We start from the raw sequence: 21,389 nt of genomic DNA on the forward strand, positions 1-21,389 counted from the left end.
TATGACTTTGTACAGTATGTAAAACTTGCTGTTTGAGTTAATTTAAAATAAAGCATCTTAAAATAGGCGAAAGAGAACAAATGTAAACGTTGCCTAGGAAACTGACAACAATGAATGGTGTTATTGCAGTTCAAATTGAACTAGCTTGTAGCACTAGCTACATGAATGCAGCATAAGTAATTTGCTGCCAGCTGCTCTTAATTGAGTATCAGAATACCTGGCCAGGTTAAGTTAATTCTCTTCAATTGCTAAATAAGTGATGTTGTCCTCATTTCGAAAATGGGCCTCTCAGATTCATAAGGTAAAATTTAGGTGAAGCTATATCAATTTACTGTCAGTTTTTGGTAAGGGGTTTATCTCTGCACTGGTCTCTCTTGTTTTAACTGAATGATCTTTTCCTTAATTTCCACATGGAAGTTCTAATTAGAGTCAGGTGTTGCTAATTGCCTTGGCAAAGGGCTTATTAAGTTTGATTTATCATTGTCTAAGTATCTTGATTGGGAGCTCTTTAAATATGGCTATTACTTCCTGGGAAGGGGGTGGTTACTTTTTCTGGGGTGATTTATTTTTGGTTGTGGTTTTTGTGGATGCAGAGTGTTTGGAGGAAAGAGCAGGGTTTTTTGAAGAAGGTTGCTGTCTATAAAAGAGAGATCGGGAAGCAATGATCTGTTGTTTGTTAGAAACAGTGTATTTTTTGTAATCTGCCATTTTCCAGTTTGAAAGTAACCAGTTATATAATCTCCTGCCCAATTGAAACTATCCACATCATTCAAATTGTTTATTTTTTATCCTAAAAGCAACAACGGTGACTAATCCATTTATTATCCAAATCATCACTTTTTGTCTCTTTACCTGGTTGAAACTGCAAGCTCTACAGGACCAAGGAAGAAGTGGGTGAGATCCCCTGACGGGGAGGAATCTTATCTTTCGCTGCTGGATTATCTGTTTTGTTCTGACTGTTTGGGATTATCATCATTTTGGTTTATTTATCGGGGTTTAACGAACACCTCGCATAGAAGTCTCATTTTGGTTTATTTATCGGGGTTTAACGAGCACCTCGCACCGAAGTCTCACTTTTGTTTTTTCTTGTTTTTTGTTTTGTGTTTAAAATGTTCTGGCTCAACCTGCATTCTCAATACGGACCTGATATAACAGCTTGGGACTTTTAAAGTATTGGAAATAGACCTAGATAAGCAGTGTGTGCCTTAACCTCTTTGTTGCCACCTCCCTGGCCACAGGAATTCTACAGTTTTTGCAATACATTCCTTTAATCACGATTACTATATCCTCCTTTTAGTGTATCCAAGCAAACCTATATATCGTTTTGTTCAGCACACACTGAACTTTCCACTGGTATGGATATCTGGTAAGATGACCAAAATATTGCTCCATAAGTGTACAAAAAAAAATCATACATCATCTCGGTTTTGTTCCAGATTGTGCCTGTTTTTTCATAAGGCAATGTTGAAATGTGTCTTTCAACATACTTCAATAGGTTTCTAATTTACAAAAAGCACCTCTGTAACCACAATATACAACGAACAAACTGAAAATTCAAAAAGAGTAAAAACACACACAAAGCGTAGGTCACAAAAAAAGCTACACTAAAGTATAATAAATCTCCTAACTACCTCCAAATAATTACAAATAAATGACGTAGGTAAGGAAGATTTCTATTAGATTATAAATGGTTACTAACAAAAAAGGTTTCCAACTGCAGGAAATGCAAAGAACAAAAATATATGTTGGTAGTTGTAAAAAAAAAAAAAAAATAACAGGTTGGGATAAATGAAAAAAAACCTGAGGTAAAACACTGGCAAAAAAAAGTACTAAAACACAATAAATTCCCTCACAACAACTCAAAAGAGCTTCCCAAAATTATTTCTCAAAAATAGCGTTGTGTTATCTAAATGTGTTCAGCCAAATGTGAGTTGTAATATATGTGAGGACTTGGTAAATCAAAGTAAAATAAATGAATGAAAAAAGAACAAGTTCAATTTGTGGTTTATCCAGATACTGTATGTAAAGGAAAGAAAAAAAAAACCAACTGTGAGGGAAAAAAAACTCGCAAAAGTATAAAATACAGTGAATATCACGCATATACATGTCAATTGCGTTAAAAAAATGATACAACATATTGATAAATATACAGAAGACTTTTCTAAAAGTTAAGCAACGGACAGCAGTCTTAACCACTCCTTGTCTCACCACTGAAACTACAACAACAGAGCGCTCTAGTCACGCCTCCCAAACTTTTTTTTCGCTCTTTTTCGTCATGCATTTTGAACCAATAAAATGATCAGAAAACATTCCAGCCCCCATCCCATGGTTCATTTGTTGCAGGAAAGGGTCCTAAATCACAGCAAGCTTTTTTAAATAGTGAAAAAAAAGACAGTAGCTTTTCAGGGCACCTCGAAGAGTTAGATGTACCAGGAACATCCTAAGAGCATTGAATTGGTAAATAAAGCCTGAAGTGACCAACTTTACCAAGCACAGTTCAACATTAACAACTGAGGTGAAAGTATTAGCGGCATTTCAGGATCATTTCAAAGAATTGTTTATGATTTAATAGTAATACAGCAGAGCACTACTTTACATCAAGTTACCACAGCTTTACTTTGGTACCACAAAGTATTAATCAAATTCCCTAACACTACTGAATCAGACAAAACTAAAGAGTACATTCTACTTAATTGCAGGATTCCCCAATGTTATAGGTGCTATTGACTGTACATACACTGCCATTAAGGCAGCCTCTGGAGATAGCTTGGCTTTTATTAATAGACAGAACTTTCACAGTGTAAACATTCAAGTCAGATGTGATGCTTAATCCTGTCACTCCAATAATTAATCCAGAATGTGAAGCAGCACTAAAATACAATGATGCTCATTGCAGAAGAAATGTGATGGAATGCACCTTTGGAACTTCAAAAATGAGTCAGGTGTTTGGATAAATCTGGAGGATTCTTGCAATACTCTCCTCAAAAAGTCTTTCACATTTTTGTGGTATAGTGCATGCTTCACAGCCTAGCTTTAAGAAAGGGAATCGTTGATGATGAGGAGGTGCTTCGAGGTGAAGATGAAAATAAAGATCACATTCTTGCCAATCAATATAATGACAGTGGAAGGGAAACATTAAACCACACAGTTGCTGTTCTTTAATTAAGCACACATTCAAGCATCAGTATAATCACTGACTTTTCAGTTATTAATAATGTAATGCATGAGTCATTGCAACTGAAATACACAGAAAACAATTTTCTAACCTGCATTACCAATATGTTTAGTGTACTACGCTGTTTTTTTTTATTTGTTCTTTATTCTTCATTATAGGAAAAATAGAAGCATTTAACACAACTTAAAATATATACAGTGCCACCCCATTATAATGCAGTTATTGGGGTCCATAATTACGAGACCGTGTTATTTGTGTTTTGCCTCATAATGAATATTGGTATTTTTGTTCCTGAAATTATTTACAATGCCCACAAGCCAAATTATTATTGTAACATACGGTGGAAAATGAAGGAAGGAGACACAGTTGCAGGTACTCGAATCCACAGTTTATTGGGATGATTATTCCCTAGGCCACACCAAAAACAACAAACAGTCTTGCACTCTCACAGCAGCACATTCACACATCACAAACCACATCATAAAACCATAATGCAATTTGACTTGGCTGTCTGTGCTTGAGAGAAGCCCAGGACTAAATAGCAGTGGGTGTTCAGGTAACGAATGAGGTGCTGTCCCAGAGTTGTGAGGATAAACCTCATTAGGGACCTGCAAGCACAGTGCCTGACTGTAAAGCATTCGAACAAACTCTTCATTTTCAGGATACCAAATAAAACTGTTATTAATAATGTGAAATGCCTAATTAAAAGGACTTCGAATTATTTCCAGCAATATTTAATACATATAAAAAGCAATTAAACAATAATTCTTGAATTTCAGCTCACCCTGGATAAACATAGTTTGCCAATTATCTAATCCAGTGCAACGAGCAATCAAACAATTAAATACATCTATCTTGAGTTATCAGTCTTCCCTCCTCCTGCCCTCAGGCAGCTATTAAACTGAAGGGAACTTCAAAGACTTTGCAAGCAGATGCTCCTTCAGGAAATCTGTCTGGGTGTTCCATGTATCTTTGCACAGTACAACTAACAGCTATCTTGTGGCACTTTTTATGCACCTTAATATAGCAAACCATTTATTTAATCTTGATACAAATCGTAGCTTCAGCAATTCTATGAAATGAGGTAAAATCCAGCACTTTAGGTTAATGATATAACAATCATGGGGTTTCCATGCAAGCTTTTTTTTTTTTTTTTTTTTTTAACAAGACATTTACTCGAGAAATGTGTTGTGTAAAATGTTTTTTGGGGTTTCCATTCGCTCAGTTTTTTAGTCGAGTAAACCAGGCTTTTCATCCGATGTCATGCAAATGAATGGGAAAGGTGGGGGTTATGTAAATTAACTATGCATAAAGTACTCGTGCTGTTTTTGAAGATTAGTGACATTTTGTGAAAATGTGGTTTCCATGCGCAGAGAATGAGTGACTCTAAGCTGCTGTAATAAAGCAAAATACCCTGTGCCTGCTTGTTTAATAATGTGTTTTACTGCTGTTGACCAGATTGTTTTTCAAATGTCAGGTGGGTTAGCTTGTCGTTAGTATTGAATCCGGTTTCAACTAATTTATCTGACGACTCATTAATTAAAAATTAACTCTGAGGTATAAAATGAATCTGACCAACACAGGTATTGCAGATATACCATGGCTGAAACCCGGCGGAGACGTTTAATATATATATATATATATATATAAAATATACACACACACACACACCTTTCATTCAGGCAATACAGCATATAGGGGATCAGGTGATTCTGCGTATACTACCTTGGCTTAGAAACCATACCCGTCCGGACGGCTGACTGCTGCTGAGGACGCACTCAACATCATGCTTGGGCAAATACGGGTAGTGGGCACTTGAAAGGGAGGTGGCAGATACTGATGAAACAGACTGAAGTGCATTAATTTGTTCCCAAAATTGCCACTGCCTGCACAAACTGTAACAATCTCAACTCTGGCGGAAAATCAATTATTTAAACTAGTTGATAGAAATTATATTCCTACCAATAATTACAAAAAACTTAAAAAGGTAAGTGAGCCGAGTGCCAGAAACCAAGAACAAAAATGCAGGTTAAGACAGTAATCACTGTAAAATGTATATTGAGGTGTGGAGAACACATTAGAAATGCTGGTTGTGAGTCTGCCAAAGAAAACAAATAAAAGAAAAATACATCCACAATTAATATGTGCAATCGATATGAAAAAAATAGTCCAATTGGAGGCCTTCTCCACAGGGCAGAATTCACCTAAAAACAATAAAAACGTCCAAAAAGAAAAAATAATGTCCTTATTGAAATGGTCCTTGCCCAGGGCAGAAAAAAATAAACCAGTAGCAGAAAATATTAAATTGGTAATCTCTCATCCAGAGTTCAGGAAATGAAGCAGCATCAGAGTTAGGTTTCCTCTGGTGTGGGAAATGTCCACCCAACAAAAGATTTCCCTTTGGACAAATAGATTGGTTGAATAATCCTTGAATAATACTTCCAGAGGAAACCAGGAACGGCTTGGTGAGACAAGACCCAGAGATCCGGATGGTGGATAAAAACGTCAATACATTACTCTTAATTTGCTAATGCCAAACAAAACTCAGCTCAAGAAGTTAATTATAATCAGGATTAAAGTCTTAGATACTCTTTCTTTCCTGAGTGTTCTTTCTTCTTCAAAACACAGTAGATTAGAATAGGTTTCTAACAAACCAACGAACAAACACCACACCCTTCTCTTGCCACAAAAAACTGCCTCTCCCCTAAACCAGTCAGGTGCCTGTTATCAAGAAATTGGCCAAATGGCTTAATGAGACAAAGCTAATTAATTAAATGAGAACCAGGACATTGCAATAAAAGCACTTAAACAATTAACCAGGTAACTAAGAACTGCTGCAAAAAAATAGCTAAACATAGTGTTGAGTAAAACACACTGGATTGAATAATTACTTTTAATTTCCAGCATTTACCGCAAAACCCTTGAAACACAAATACAAAGTAACACAGGGGCGGAGGGGGAAACCCTGTTCTAAAAATAAATAAACAAATAAACATACAGGCGATGCAGAGCAGTAGGCAGCCCCAGGCGATCCAGATGTGGCCTCCCTGAGCGGAGCGGGTATGGCAACTTTAACACTTCTGCCTCTGTTATGCTAAAGTTATTTAAAACTGGATAGGAACAGGTCGACATGTGGGGCATGTTGTCCGTGTCCTCCTTTGTAAAAACCTGTGAAAATTAATCATTTAATATATTTGCTATTTTTTTTTCGTCTATGATTTTGCCATTTGTGTCTCTTAGACATTTAACCTCCTCTTTGAATGTTCTCTTGCTGTTATAATATTGGAAAAACATTTTGGAATTGGTTTTAGCCCCCTTAGCAATATTGATTTCTATCTCTCTTGGCCTTTCTAACTTCCTTTTTGACTTGTGTTTGCAGTTCCAAGTACTCTTTCTGTGCACTTTGTTTTTGGTCCCTTTTAAACGCTCTGTAGTGCCTTTTTTCGCTGAATATTTTTTTAAATTGATCTATTAAACCATTTTGGCCATTTTGTTTTAGATTTAGATTTGTCTACTTTAGGGATGTAATTGTTTTGCGCCTCTAGTACTACATTTTTTAAAAAAACAGCCATCCTTTTTCTGTGGATGTTCTCTATTTTACTGCAATCTACTTCTGTTAGTCTCTGTTTCATACCTTCATAGTTTGCTTTTCTAAAATTGTAAACCTTAGCTTTAGTCATTACTTTTGGGGTTTTAAAAAATATTTCAAATGAGACCATGTTGTGATCTGAGTTTGCCAATGGCTCTCTGACCTCTGTTTTAGTTATTCTGTCATTGTTATTTGAAAAGACTAAATCAAGGCATGCCTCCCCTCTAGTCGGTGCCTTGACAAATTGCTTTAGGAAGCAGTCATTTCCACTTTTTCAATTTCGTCCGTCGTGCTCCCCACCGGGTTGACTGTATTACTTATATAATATAAACATATTATATTTTTTCAGTTTCCTTTTTAAAAATGTAACATACATGTATATATTTCAGTGTTCATGCTTTTTATCCACAGCTTCCTACTAACGTCAACATTCACCTAATTTTTCTTTCCAGGCTGTCTTTGAAAAGCTAGAAAAGGAGTTAAAAGAGATCAACTCGAATCATGAAGTTTTAAAACAGAACTTCACAGAAATGATGGAGATTAAGTATTTGCTCCAGATAACTGAAGACTTCTTTGAAGAGGTAAGAAACAATACAAAGAAAAGATTACCAGACAAAAAATAGTACTACATTATTTTAGTTAAGTCTCCAAATAATAGGTTTCAAGGAAAGCGTGTAGTAATCTGTAACAGGGGAGATCTGGACTGACTATTTGGCACATCTGTATTACTGCAGGTGGAGGGCAGCAGTCTCGTGGGATCCGCCTGTCGGTCATGGCGATGACACGGAGAGGTGGGGAAGAGGGTGTGTGTGCTTTCCCTTTCTCTGAGTGGCTGAGGGGCGGGCCTTGGGAGACTGCTCGGCCCATAAGATCTGGCTTGGTTGTGCACTCGGGTGGCTGTGTTTGGGAACACACAGTGACACTGACAAAAGACGTCAGTTTTAAAACAAAACGAGGCAAACCTGGCTGGGGAAAACAGCCGGCCTTAAAATAATTTTAAAGAGGAAATAAATAACAGAAATCAACACGTACCCGAGGGGACGTGCTTAGTTGTACGAGGAACTCCGGCCATCCCAGTGTATAGGGTAACTGAGCGTAGGACGGAGGCTCGTTCTGACCGGCTTAGCGGCAGTGGGGGCACTGCGTAAGCAGCACTTTTGTTTGTAGTTTTATTACTGTGTTTTATTTTCCCTTTTTCTTTCGCCTTTGGTTTTCATTATTATTTACGAGCACTTGTTGTGCCTGTATCTGTATTGGTAAACACCGTGGTTCTGGTTACTGTTGTCAGTATCCAGTCCACAGACAACAGCGCCATGTACTGTACCAAATAAATCAGTGTGCCTGAGCGGCGTTACAAATAAAGTACTGTCTCCTTGTGTCAGTGAATTGCCCACCACCCTTCCACATAATCATTAACGTTAAGTTCCAAGGTTTCAGCAAGACAGCAAGTATGCTGCATTCTACTGCACTGTTGGCCATAAAACTGACTGGGCGAGCACTCTTCAGTGTTACAAGAGACATGATAGTTCACAGGAGTAATTTACGTGGGGGACGGGGGGGGGGGGGGGGGGTCACGTCCCACCCAATATTTAAAGGAGCTCAATCCGTCCCCCCGTCCCCCCAATAATGTATGTGACGGTTACTTTAAATTATCGAGCAGACAGAGGAGAAAAGAATGTTGGTGCTCAGCGTATCAGAACAAAGAAAGTATGGGGAGGCGGGGCTGAGCACGTGCACGAAAAGAGAGTGCGAGTCTGAGGTGATCGTCTGAGAGAAGAGAAGAAACAAAAATTAGTGTAACGAAATAGGTGTGATTTCTAATATAGCCAACACGGTTATAAATTCTATATTTTTATATTCCCCTGTACATACCCTTGTTAAATCCCCCTTGTTTTAGTGTAGATACTAGATAGTATTTTATTTTTTGTTGTCACGTCGTCTGGAAGACTCTCCTCTGTGTCGGTTAGCGCTTGGGGCGACCGGCAAGCTCCGAGTTCCGCTGTTTACCCGGGTGTTAAATGTATCTCCCCTACGGAGATTAATACTACTGGCCAGTGGTAATTGTGTAATGTAAAAAAAAAAAGTCCTGTCACCAAGTGTTTATTGTCTGCCCTGTATATAGTCTATATATACTCTAATCTGCTACAGGGTTGTTTTATTATCAGCGTTGCCTGTCCACCACGTTATTTTGTATACATTTTAATTTAATTAGTATTATATATATAGAACGAGAGATATTATTTTGTCTGCCTTACTTTCCGGGATATAGTCCGGCTGTGCTATTGTCCCTAGACTCCCTACTGTCTAATATTTCACCTGGTAGCTTTATTTATTTATTTTTGTGACACAACCATTATAATTATTATAATAATATTTATATTTGAGTTTATTTACCCCCCCCCCCCCCCAAACATCGAGTAAACATTGTTTATTTCTGAAGACAGCATTTTAGTATACTGTGTATTTTATGTTCCTGGGGTTGTGCATGACTATACTATCCCACACAACCATCAGGTGGAGTCACCGTGCATTTTATCAGGTCGTTAACTTTCGCTAGCGGTCAGCATTATAGTTCGCTATAGCTAACGTTAACCAACTTTACGTTACGTTTGTTCGCTAAATGCATGAGTTGACATGAAACTATGCTACAATCCGCTGGCTAGGTACCGTTAGCTAACGTTCAAATTCTGTGTTTTTAAATAGAATACTGTAACGTTAGCTAACCGCATGCCTCTTTCAACCTGTTTAGCTACCAGGCATGAATGTTAGCTGGCTAACGTTTACGTAAATGGTAAGTTAACGTTAGCTATCTGGCTACTACACGTTTTTAGCGAGCTAGCTATGTTCTCATAATCATAATTTCCCCGTCTTTGTTATAGCGACTGCAATACAATTTCCACATCTGCCAAGCGGAAAAAGTCGGACATAAGGAATTTCTTTCATGGAGTGCTTATATTGGCAGCCACCAGTTCCTTACATACACCTGATCTGGTGTTTCTTTCATCATTTACAAGTTCACTTGGACAAAAGTAGTGTTTTGAAACACATCCATAACATATCCATTTATCACTTTTGACACCTCACTTTTGGGGTTTCTGAACGCTGAAATGGTGTATTCAAACATGTTCTTTTAATAGTATAGCAGAAGTTTGATTTTATGTTTGCTTGACTATTTTGTTAGTAGAGTTCCTGTATGGGTTTTGCTCATAAGTCATAACAGCTGGCATCTGCATATGATTTAACCTTTTTCATTACTTAATATTAATTCTATTCTATAATACTAATTTCTTTATTACATAACTCTATAATACTAGTAATACTATTCCAGGCGCATCTTTCCCCGACAAGGACGGCTAGCTGGTTTCAAGAATTGTCCCCCCCCAATGTTCAAAAGAAAGTTACACCCTTGTGATAGTTGTATACCTACCAACTCTATATCCTTATATTTGTTACAATATTGTGTTCTGTATGTATTGTAACACAATATGCTAGTTTAACGCCATTATTTAGTTTCCATAAAACAAAAAATCTTTAGGGCAGACACTTCCTAGAGCTTGTTCTAGTGGAGTTATTTATTAGAAGCAAAGTCGGTTGCAAGACAGGTTAGTCCTCAATTTTTTTATTTTAGTTAAGTTAATGCAGCATGCATTAATATCCACTTAGATTTTGGGCCTAAATGCCACTCCAGAACATTATTCAACCTATATTATAACCCACTATTTTCATTGCTTCTTACTGTAAACTTGCAAATGTGTTTTAATTAACAAATTATTATTATTATTATTATTATTATTGACAGTCAAACACACTTAATATCATGTCAAAGAACTGGGCAGATATGGCCATAATACTCAGAGTTAACTGTGGTAAAGTCAACAAACTATGCTCCATTTTTTCATTAATATAAAGTTACTGTAAAATTGTATCTTTCAACTTATTACCATCTACTTCCTTACACACAGGCCTACAATAAACTAAACACACAGTACTTATAAATGCTATAGCATACTATATTTGCTGTTAATATGCAACAGGCCCGTACCGAGCACAAACGAATATGCGTAATGATTATGGCCATTTTTCCAAGTATGAGTAGTACACAAATAATTTTGCTATTTGGTAAGGGATAAACAACGATAAGTGTTGAATGTGTAAAATAATTCACTGTTTCGAGTGCCATTAGTTACAAGAAACTGGATTATTTTCTTACTGATTCAACACTTTGACTTGTTTATGCCACTTAAAACATTTCTTTCCAATTGATACTTGTTCATTGATGAGATTCAATTGATTAATTTGGTATTTGGATTTGGTTTTTGCTCTTTTGTTGCACTTAGTTCAAACAGTTGTCATGAATTCCTCTGTGTTTGAGTTTGAAATCCCATTTACGCAGACACAGAATTGTGTGTTGTAAGTGAAGATAGTAGTGAGGTCTAGGCTTTAGATGTAGAACATGAAAGTGGCATTAGAAAAATAAAAATGCAAAAAACAAAGGAATGTGAGAGTACGCAATGGAGGGTCAACAAGCTTAGGTTATTTCTTAGTGTGCTGTATATGCTTAAAACTTTTCTTGGACTCAAGTTCCTTTCTGATAATGTATTTATCACTAAAACATTATAATTAAGACTGTATTTGTTAAACATTTATCACAGATTTCAAGATTTCCGTGAAATGTATCCATTGTCGTGTAATATGTAGTTCCCGATTAAAATTCACATTTCTGAAAGAATAGTGTAAATATACTTTTATCACTTTAAAATAAATACAGCAAACTTTTGTCTTGATGCACTACCTGTTACACTGCATTATAAATTTGGCAACCGGTTTAGTTGCTTCCACTAAATGATTTTGAACACACTGCATAGAGCAACACGATTTCTTTAAAATGTCTTCAGCGAAAAAGATACCAGCTGCATCATAGATCAGAAATATTTCTGCTAAAGACTGAGCAAAGTAGGGTACATCTCTGGGGTCTTCAAGTGGGCACCTTCCATCCTCTGTGTTTCGTCGACTAGCCCACGGCACCTCAAGAGGGCTCAACGGTGTTTCTGGCATCCCAGCATCACCCCCCTCCATCCCCCACTCAACTCAGCCCAGCTTACTTACCTGTACATCAGCGTTTCTTTCTTTCTATTGTGCTTGAGATCCCCAGCCAGAATCTTTCTGTCTCAACCACAGCCAGTTGCTGCTCCTCTCTGCTGCTTCAGATAAGTTCTTCACTGTGCGACGCAACTCTTGGCCACGGAATCAGATGTCTCTGAGAAACCGGGTTGTAGAGTGTGCCACAAATCCTCGACAACCCACCTCCACTGGATAAACCCAGACTCTCCATCCTCGCTGTTCCGCTTCAGTGGCTAGTTGAGCATACCGCAGTTTCTTCTTCTAATACGCCTCATCTACAGCATCCTCCCATGGCACTGTTAACTCTACCAGGTGAACAAGGCGTGCTGATCCAGACCACAAGACAATATCTGGTCGAAGGTTAGTGGTAGAATTCTCAGGTGAAAAAATAAGCCGTTGACCAACATCTGCCAGCATTTTCCAGTCTAGCAGCTTCCAGTTGTCCTGGGCGAGGATTGGTTTTAACACCTTTTCTTGGTGGTTGCTCTCCTGGGTGGAGGAATGTTGTCTTGTGTGTGTAATGTTTTGATGGAACTGGTGGCAACTTATTGGTCATGCTACACTTGTCTTCCAATGCTAAGGCCAAACATAGCAGCACCTGGTCATGGCGCCATGTAAACCGTCCTTGGCTAAGAGCCACCTTACATCCTGTCAAAATGTGCCTTAATGTTGCAGGTGATGAACACAAAGGACATGAGGGATCCTCTCCTAACCAGAGGTTTAGGTTCTGTGGTGATGGGAGAACATCATATGTTGACCTGATGAGGAAACTGATCCTGCTGTGTTCCATTGACCATAGGTCTTGCCAGCCTAACTTGCGTTGTTCCACACTCCCATCTCATCCATTCTCCCTGCTTGGCCTGGGAAATGGTCTTTACGCACCTCATCCCCTCCTCCTGCTTTTGCACCTCGTTGACTACCAGCTTCCTCCATTGAGCTGGGGCTGCCTTGTGTCATGTAGGAGGAGCTGAACTGAGACCAAGACCCCCTCTTCCATGCTGAACTTGCCCTATGATATCACCAATTCAAAGGGCAGCCTTTGCATCTTCCACAGCTTTCTTTGCCGCCCACTTTCTTCCAGTTTTCAACACAGGTGCTGCCTCCCTTATGCATTTGTCACGTGTCTCTACTAATGTCATTTCCAGTCTGACCTTGGCGCACTTAAACCCCTCGTTAGAGCAGACTGGTAGCTGCAGTATTCCTTTACCATAATGTCCCATTCTGCTGAGGCAGTGTGGAACTCCCAAACCATTTCCTGATGTATGAACTGATTAAAGCTTCCAGCTTCTCTACTGTTGTCAAAGACAGTCAGTGGCCACAGCAACCTCAACAGTAGACCAAACTGAAAGCACTGAGTTTTAGCTTGCCTGGTAAGGCGCTGCTGTTTATGCTCTTCAACCCTTCCACTGCTTGTTGTCCAACTTCTCCCACACGAACTGTGTCCTTTAGATCCCCGTCGTACCATCTCCCAAGACTCTTCACTGGCTTCTCAGACACTGTTGGTGTTGCCTCACCATTTAATAAAGGTTTTATCTAATACTTTACCTTTAATTAGAGATGCTCCTTGATTTAGTGGGCTTGAATTGCATTCGTGCCCATTCAATGTTATTGGTTAATTTGCCCAATAACCGATTAGTGCAGGCTACTGTTGTAGTCATGGTTGTCATGTCATCCATGTATGCTCGAATTGGTGGTAGTCGCATTCCAGAAGCCAAGCGCTCTCCTCCCACTACCCATTTTGATGCCCTAATGATTACTTCCATTGCCATGGTAAAAGCCAGTGGAGAAATGGTGCATCCTGCCATTATTCCAGGCATTCTAGGCATTGCCATGTAGTGATGAATTCTGAAGTTGAAAAACTAAATTGCAAATCTCCAAAGTAGGCTTTCACTAAATTTGTTATTGTCATCGGTACACTGAAAAAATCAAATGCTGGCCAAAGAAGTTCATGTGGCACTGAACCATATGCATTATCCAAATCCAGGAATGTCACATGGAGCTCCTTCCTCTCCTTTTTAGTTGATTAAAATTTGTTGCCAGATCACATTGATTTGTTCTAATCATCCTGGGAAACCTGGAATGCCTGCTTTTCGTACTGAAGTGTCAATGAAGCAGTTCTTTAACAGCGAAGTTGACAATCTCTGAGCAATAATGCTGAAGAAAATCTTGCCTTCTACGTTTAATAGGGAAATAGGATGAAACTGACTGATGCTTGTAGAATCTTTTTCTTTAGGTATAAAGACTCCACCTGTTCGGCACCATGCCCTTGGTACAACCTGTTTTTCCCATGCCACTTTCATCAATTTCCACAGGATCCGTAGAACTTCTGAAGCACTCTTGTACACTCTGTACGGAACTCCATTAGGCCCTTGAGATGATGGAGCCCTTGCTTTTTTCACAGCTTGCTCTACTTTTTTCCACTTAGGTGCACAGTCCTCCATTTGGTATTCTGGTGGATTGATAGGTGGGCTGTCTCCTGCCTTTTTGAATGTTTTTCCTCCAAATATCTCTCCAGCTCAAACTTAGATGCTTTTAGTGTGCCATTCTTCTCACTGGTGAATAACTTCACAAATTTGAATGGGTCTTTATAAAAGTTAGTTCTCGCACACTCCTTTTTTTGAAGTGTTTCCGTAGGCGCTCAGCTCTGCGCAATGTTGCAAGCTTATCTTTTATGACCCTTTGTAAGAGATTGAGTCCCTCCTTCTGACTTTGTTCTGCTCTTCTCCATTGCTTCCTCAGCTGCCTCCTTTCTCTAACTAAGCGTTCAATCTCCTGCTGTCGTCTAGACTTTCCAAGAATAGTTTGTACTTTTTCCTTCCTTTTTTCAACTCCAAACCTCTCGCTTCCATATGTGTAGATGATGTCCCCAAATTTATCCAGCTTCTTTTCAACTGTTCCACTTAACCTTTCCAATGCAAAGCAGAGATCTGTGTTTACTGTGTCCCATGCCGTTTTCTCACAAGCTCTTGGCCATTTAACTCCAGGCTTGTGCCCGTTGAGGTTCTTTTCTCTCTTATGCTGGTTTGTCTGACCGGGTTCACAAGGATCATTAGGTTCATCACTAACTGTGTTCATCACTAACTGTGTTTATGCAAGTCCTCCTCACGTCTATGACAGGGGTGCTGATATCCTGCGAACTGTGGTTTGCATCCTGTCGCTGGATTTCATTCGACTGACTTGACTGACTTCGTAAGAAGTACTGATCAATGCGAGGCCCTTGTCCCTTCTCCCTCAAGCATTTCATTCTCCCTTGATGAATCTTCAAACCCCTGACCGTTGTCGCCTTGCTCCAGCCGCAGACACAAACCTGGAGTTCCTTGTCTTTGCTAACTGCAGATCTTGAACTAGTCTTTTGTGAAGTACTCTCCATACTCATATCCGTTTCCGTTCCTAAGTCGTTAACCGTGTTGTCCAACGTTGAGTCATCTTCCGCCCCCGCTCTTGCAGACTCTAGGAGTATTTTTCTCTTTAATTTCTTAGAAGCCTTGGGCGGGTGTCTCCAGCATCCTGTAAACACAGAGCTGGATACTGCCGACAAGGGTAGCTAACCCTTGCCAGCCCCAATGGGGTCTCTTGTTGCCAGCTGCACTAGTCCCTTCTTTCCCTTGTTGCCAGCTGCACTATTCACAGCAGTCAAAAGGTTAAATCAATACATTGTTTGAGATTCTCAGAAAACGATTGTATTTTTTTTAACTAATAGATATTTATAGAAAGATTACCAAAACATTTAGGGTATTATGTTAACCTTGGTTCAGGCAACAGAAGTGACCAGTAATACAAACATGTAAAACATGCCTGAAGCATATCAGCAAACATATTGAACTTGTTAAAATGTTACATAATAGGAAAACAAAACTTGCAACTTTTACATAAGACCTGTCTTTTTATTGTACTAGCAATACGTTATTTGAAAGTACTGTACATTTAAGGAAAACACCTAGAACAGAAAAACATGTTGCATTGGTTTGAGATTCACTCAAACCATTTTGGAGTATGGACTCCACCCCTGATTGATAAAGTGTGAATGGTCTCTTAATGGTCACATTACAATGAGTGGGTATGTGCTAATTACCCACAAATGGGACATTAAGCTTTCAGAGGTTTGAGTCCCTAGTTTGTCACATAGGCAAGAATGGAAAAGAGCAGAAAAGAAACAAAATAAATGAAAATAAAAAACATAAAGATGTGAAAATTAATACAATACCAGCATAACCCTTTCACACAGCCAAAGGGATCATGAGACACCAACTTTCAAACCTGTCAGCCAACAGATTGTTCTCATGGCAACAGAAAGAAAATTACACTTTGGCCAAAGAAGTGGATTTGGCTGCACTTATTTCTTTTAATATTCAATTATATTATACAATATAGCAACCTGTTAAGTGCCAAATTGCAGGAACTTCAGGCACACTGTAGGTCTCGCATTTTATTGTGAAGGTGGCAATACAGTATCATTAAAAGAGTGAGATTCCAGCTGTTCAGGCTACAGCAAGAGCAAAAATATGGTGGATATTTGCTTTATATAAAGGATGCTTGTGTGAACGCCTGACTTGGGTAAGGGAACACCAACACAGTGATGTATTTGTATATGTACATCTGGTATACAGTCAGGAGGGATGTTGCCTTTTAATCAATGCCCACTATAGCTATTCACACAGGCCGTTAAGATGGGTCTGTGCTGACTCTGAACTAAGGTGGTTCAGAGCTGTCATTAAATACATTGACTCTGTGCTGGTATAGGCAATTCACATAGCCCAACATGCCCCTTCAATGCCGGCTTTGAGCCGTAATAACTAGTCTGTGTTAAAGGGGCTTTGAAGCGTTTTAGTCAAAGATGACCAACAACATACTTATGGGATATGCCTGCCTTTTGGTAGGTATTTACTGAACTCTTTATATCAGAGGTGCCAATAGGCCCTTTTCTGGGGTGACGTCCTCGGTCTTGCCTACCGCCTATCAAAATAGTCAGCCCACAGAAGCCATTTCTCTTTTTGCCTCTCAAGATGGTAAGGTAAGACATCTGTGTTTACAACTGAGCGTATTTTGAAAGAGCTTTTCTGAGTCGACTGCAGTTCCCCTGCATACGTGCTGAAAGCTGGCTTGCCGCTTTCCTGGAATCAGCGGCTCCATTCTAGCTCTTGTGCTTTCTATGCCGTTTTACTGCTTACTGTCTGTTGTATGTGAGCAACTGCCTGTGCAGTGTTATTTAAAGGTGTGTGCGTCTTATCAGCCTACACTATTGGGCTAGGCTCTGCTGTATCCCCGCTGTTGAGTGATTTGCCGACTGCTCTGTGCACAGTTGGGCAAAATATATATTAAATTATTATACTATTGTTGTTGCATGTCTGTTGACCCTGTCACACAACCTCGCTTTGCATGTGTTGTGCTGTGAAAATTAGCTGCAGTGCAGTATATAAAAACAAAACAAAAAAACAGCCAGTCAGCCGTGTAATTCCTCCACCGGGGCTGTGTTCTGACCTGCCCCGCTGTTGAGTAGACCTCGCCGGCTACCTCGGCCCGCCCACCCTGGTGTGTCGGGTCTATAAAAGAAATAAAGTGTGTTTTTTTTCCCCCTATTGTTTTTCTCTGTTGTGTTTCTTCACCCACCGCGGTGTTTTTTCAGCCTGTGTGTCCCACCGGTATATTCTACGTGCTGATGAGGTGTGTGACTACACATAGTCAGGGTAGGCACCGCTGCATTAGCTGCCCCCCGGTACTCCGGTACCTCTGTGCACGCTCAGCCTACTGGTACTTCGGTGCCTTGGTGCGCACGGTGCTCAGTACACACAGTGCTCACTGCACTTGGTGTGCATGATTCTTCGGGGCCTCGGTTGCACAGTGCCTTAGTGCACGCAATGATTGGTAAACGTGTTGCTTACAGCGCTCAGTGCATGTGCATACGGTGCTGCATGGTACTCTGTGTATGTAGTGTACGTGCTACTCAGTGCACACGGTACTCTGCAAACAGTGCCTGGTGCACATGGTGCTTGGTGCACTCGGTGAGCATGGTACTTCGGTGCCTCATTGCGCATAGCGCCTCAGTGCACACGGTGCTCGCGGCGCTTAGTGCATGCAGTACTCGGTGCACGTGGTGCGCACAGTACCAGGTGCGTGTGGTGCCTGGTGCAAGCGCAGTGCTCAGTGTGCATGGTGCTCGGTACGCAGGTGTCTAGTACCTCGGTGCACATGGCTCCCTCGGGTGCTCGGTGCACGCAGTGCCTCGATGCCCTCTGCCTGTAGATGGTGCTCCACTCCGATGTAGGCTACGCTCTGCCCCAGTTGTGTGACTGTACGTAGTCCAGGCTAGACACCCTTGTCCAGTTGCTGTGATCGAGACTGTGTGAAACAGCTCTCTCTCAAGTTTTCTGGAGTTCCCCTGCAATTTCATTGCTGAAAGCAGGCTTGCCACTTCCCTGGAATCAGAAACTCGGCTTCTGTGAACTCCGCTATAAACGCTGCACAACTGCGCTGCGATTGTAGTCTGCTTTTCTAACTTTACAGTGCTCGCTGTTTTCTGTTTTCCTCTGCTATTGCGCCCCACTGTGGAGTTGACTCTGCTATTGCACCCTCTCAGTGCGCTTAAAAATTCAGTTCACCCTTGTTGCCATGGTGTCTGTTCTATTTACCCTCACAGCTTTGCTGTTTGCGTGTATGTGTGTTTTTCTTTTACTGCCTTGCAGTTTAAAAAAAAAAAAAAAAAAAAAAAAAAAAAAAGCAGTACACTTTTTCTTCCTGTATAACACACCGCAGCTGTGCTCCACTCCGTTATACGCTACACACTGCCCCGTTGTGTGCCTGCACCCGGTCCAGAACCAGGATATCGCCACGCTGCACCCTAGTGCAGCACCGTGTACTTCCCTGTACTGCTGTCCTGACTGCCTACCATAGCCACTCGAGCCTGTGTATCCACCTCAGTGTATGCTATGTGCTACCCAGGGTTGTGTTGACTACATGCGGTTAAAGGCTAGGCGCCTCTCTATGCTTTGTGCCCTCAGTGCTTAGACGCTCCATGCCTCGGTCCTCAGCACCCTAGCATGTCAATAACACCTGCGGTGCACCAGTACTGTATTCTACCTCACTGTGTCCTCGGTGCTTCTGCACCCTTGGTGCCTGGGTGCTTCAATACACAGGTCTACACCCTCTGGTGTTTAAACAGCACCCTTGGGGCCATACAGTCATCAAGTATGGCTAAATTCCACGCTTGCATGTCCTGCACAATGTCCCCTGCTAACACGGCTGAGCCATACACAGCGTTGGGAGCCCCTGGCCTGGCAGCAGGCTCAAGCCCTTGCTCTGACCCCCAGCTCAGTCGATAGTGCTGGCCCCGGAGCTGACCCCGCCTGCACGGGGGTCACCCCAGATATTACAGAACCGGATGTCAGCATTGCTGAGGAAGTCCATGATGTGATTTCGATCGCAGCCTCATAGGAAGGTGGTTCCTTCTTTCAGAAGCAGCCCTACCTCCCCTAACCATTCTTTGGACCAGTGGTAGAGGAATTGCTGCAGTGCTCACACCAAGAACGCAAGGCGTCTTGGCAGATAGCCTCAATGCTCCCCTCCTGTACTCTGGTACGGAAGAGAACGAGACGCTGGTGTCTGACATACTCACCAGTTTGTCCGTCCGGGTGAATGTTTTATAACGGTGGACCGAAAGGATGCATATTCATCATCCCTATTCGTCCAGCGCACAGGGAGTATCTCCACTTTGCCTTCCTCTTGGCTATCACCTCCACAAAGCGGGTCAGTGAGCTATAGGCGCTGTCAGTACACAGCTCCTGCAAGCGTATTTTGGAAGATGGCAGCAGGGTGTCACTACGTACAAACCCTGCTTTCCTCCCTAATGTGATCATAGCATTCCACATGAATCAGTTTGTGGAACTGGAGTCTTTCCATCCACCTCCTTTTTCTTCGGAAGAGGATAGGAGATTGAACTTCCTCTGCCCGGTGCGGGCATTGAGGTGTTACGTGGATAGGACAAGAGCTCTGCGTCATTCTGATGAGCTCTTTGTCTGTCACGGTATACGGACCCTAGGACAGTCCCTCTCGAAGCAGCGACTGTCGCACTGGATTATTGACATCGACTGCGTATGATAGTGCCAGCTTGCCCCCACCTGGGAGGGTAACCGTGCATTCTACCAGAGGGTTGGCTACATCTTAGGCCCTCTTCAGAGGGGCCTCGCTGTTCCATATCTGTACCGGGGCTAGCTGGGCTAAGCCACATACTTTCTCTAGGTTCTATCACCTTAGTGTGATAGATCCTTCCTTGCCTTCAGTAGGCACGAGGGTCCTTGAGGTTGCACGCTCGCACCGCTAACCTTGGGTTATGCAGTTCTGACGCATCCCTCTATGCCCTCTGTCTCCCTCGCGACTGCTCTGGTATACTTTCCCAGAAGTATGTTGTTGGTCGTCTTTGAATTGAAAGGGAACGTTAGGTTACTTACCGTAACCCTGGTTCCCTGAAAGAGACAACCAACAAACCTTTTGAGGTCGCATCGGTCGCCCTCACAGGTTCGATCAAAAAGAGAAATGGCTCAAAATGACTATTTTGATCCCTCGGTAGGCGGGACCGAGGACGTCGCCCCAGGAAGGGGCCTATCAGCAGCTCATGATAGAAAGCGCTCAGTAAACACCTACCAATAGGCAGGCATATCCCATAAGTATGTTGGTTGTCTTCTCTTCCAGGGTTACGGTAAGTAACATAACGTTTTTCACTTGTGCAAAGACGACTAGTCAGTAAAATGCAAACTAAAAATACTAAAACAAGAGTATCCATTTTATAAATATATAACTGTATTATTGAGTGAAATGTTTGATAAGGAAATTAGTCATTGAGCCTGTGGCGGAGTGTCCGCCCCTTTGTTTATTTATTTATTTATTATGATTTGTTTATTACGGGGAAAGCCGATTTTTGTTATTTGTTATATAATGATTATTTAACTAGCTGACAGTCACGCATCCTTACTAAACCCGTGCAGACTGTGGCCGAGGGGTAATAAGATAATTAATAGCTAGTTAACCCCTCGGCCAGAGTATAAAAACCTACAGCTGTCCGTGCTGCGGTGGAGAGTGTACAGAGGAGAGTACAGGGAGCGGAGAGAGCGAGGCGAATAAGAGAAACAACTGCTAAGTATCGTGCTGGGGTAAAACCAGCACGCTTATTTGTTTATTTCTATTTGTTTGGCCAACGTGCCCTTTTGTTGTGTTTTGTTTGTTTAAATCTTTTGTTTTGTTTATTTATTTGATCAAATCAGCTGAACGCTGTTGCGTTCAGTTTTACCCGCCCATCCATTGTTTTGGTTTCTGTTACTTCCTGGTCCGTGACGTCACCACACCTCACCACTGCAAGCCATCCTGCCACAGAGCCTTATTAAACTGTGACATTAAAGGTGTAACTTTAAACAGCTGTAAATGTGCTACCTTTCTCACCTATTTCTAACAAATAGCAGTTGAATGCATGAGCTGTCTTTACATGAAATCATTTAAGCAGTGAGACTCTGTTACACC

The 21,389-nt window shown here is 41.1% G+C and overlaps 1 protein-coding gene across 5 annotated transcripts in view; it reads left to right on the forward strand.

Annotated features, from left to right (window-relative positions):
- Nucleotides 1–21,389, forward strand: part of si:ch73-173p19.2 (V-type proton ATPase 116 kDa subunit a 1) — a 233,250-nt gene that overhangs the window by 67,668 nt on the left and 144,193 nt on the right. For all 5 annotated transcript variants that reach the window (XR_009319820.1, XM_059013885.1, XM_059013891.1 and 2 more), the window contains exon 5: nucleotides 7,217–7,345. Coding sequence is in view for 4 of the 5 variants with exons in the window: in XM_059013885.1 (XP_058869868.1) it covers nucleotides 7,217–7,345 (129 nt within the window). In the remaining variant the exon portion in view is untranslated. The remainder of the gene's footprint in view (nucleotides 1–7,216; nucleotides 7,346–21,389) is intronic.

The sequence above is a fragment of the Acipenser ruthenus genome, chromosome 3, assembly GCF_902713425.1.
Source record: "Acipenser ruthenus chromosome 3, fAciRut3.2 maternal haplotype, whole genome shotgun sequence".
In the NCBI taxonomy this organism is placed as follows: Eukaryota; Metazoa; Chordata; class Actinopteri; order Acipenseriformes; family Acipenseridae; genus Acipenser; species Acipenser ruthenus.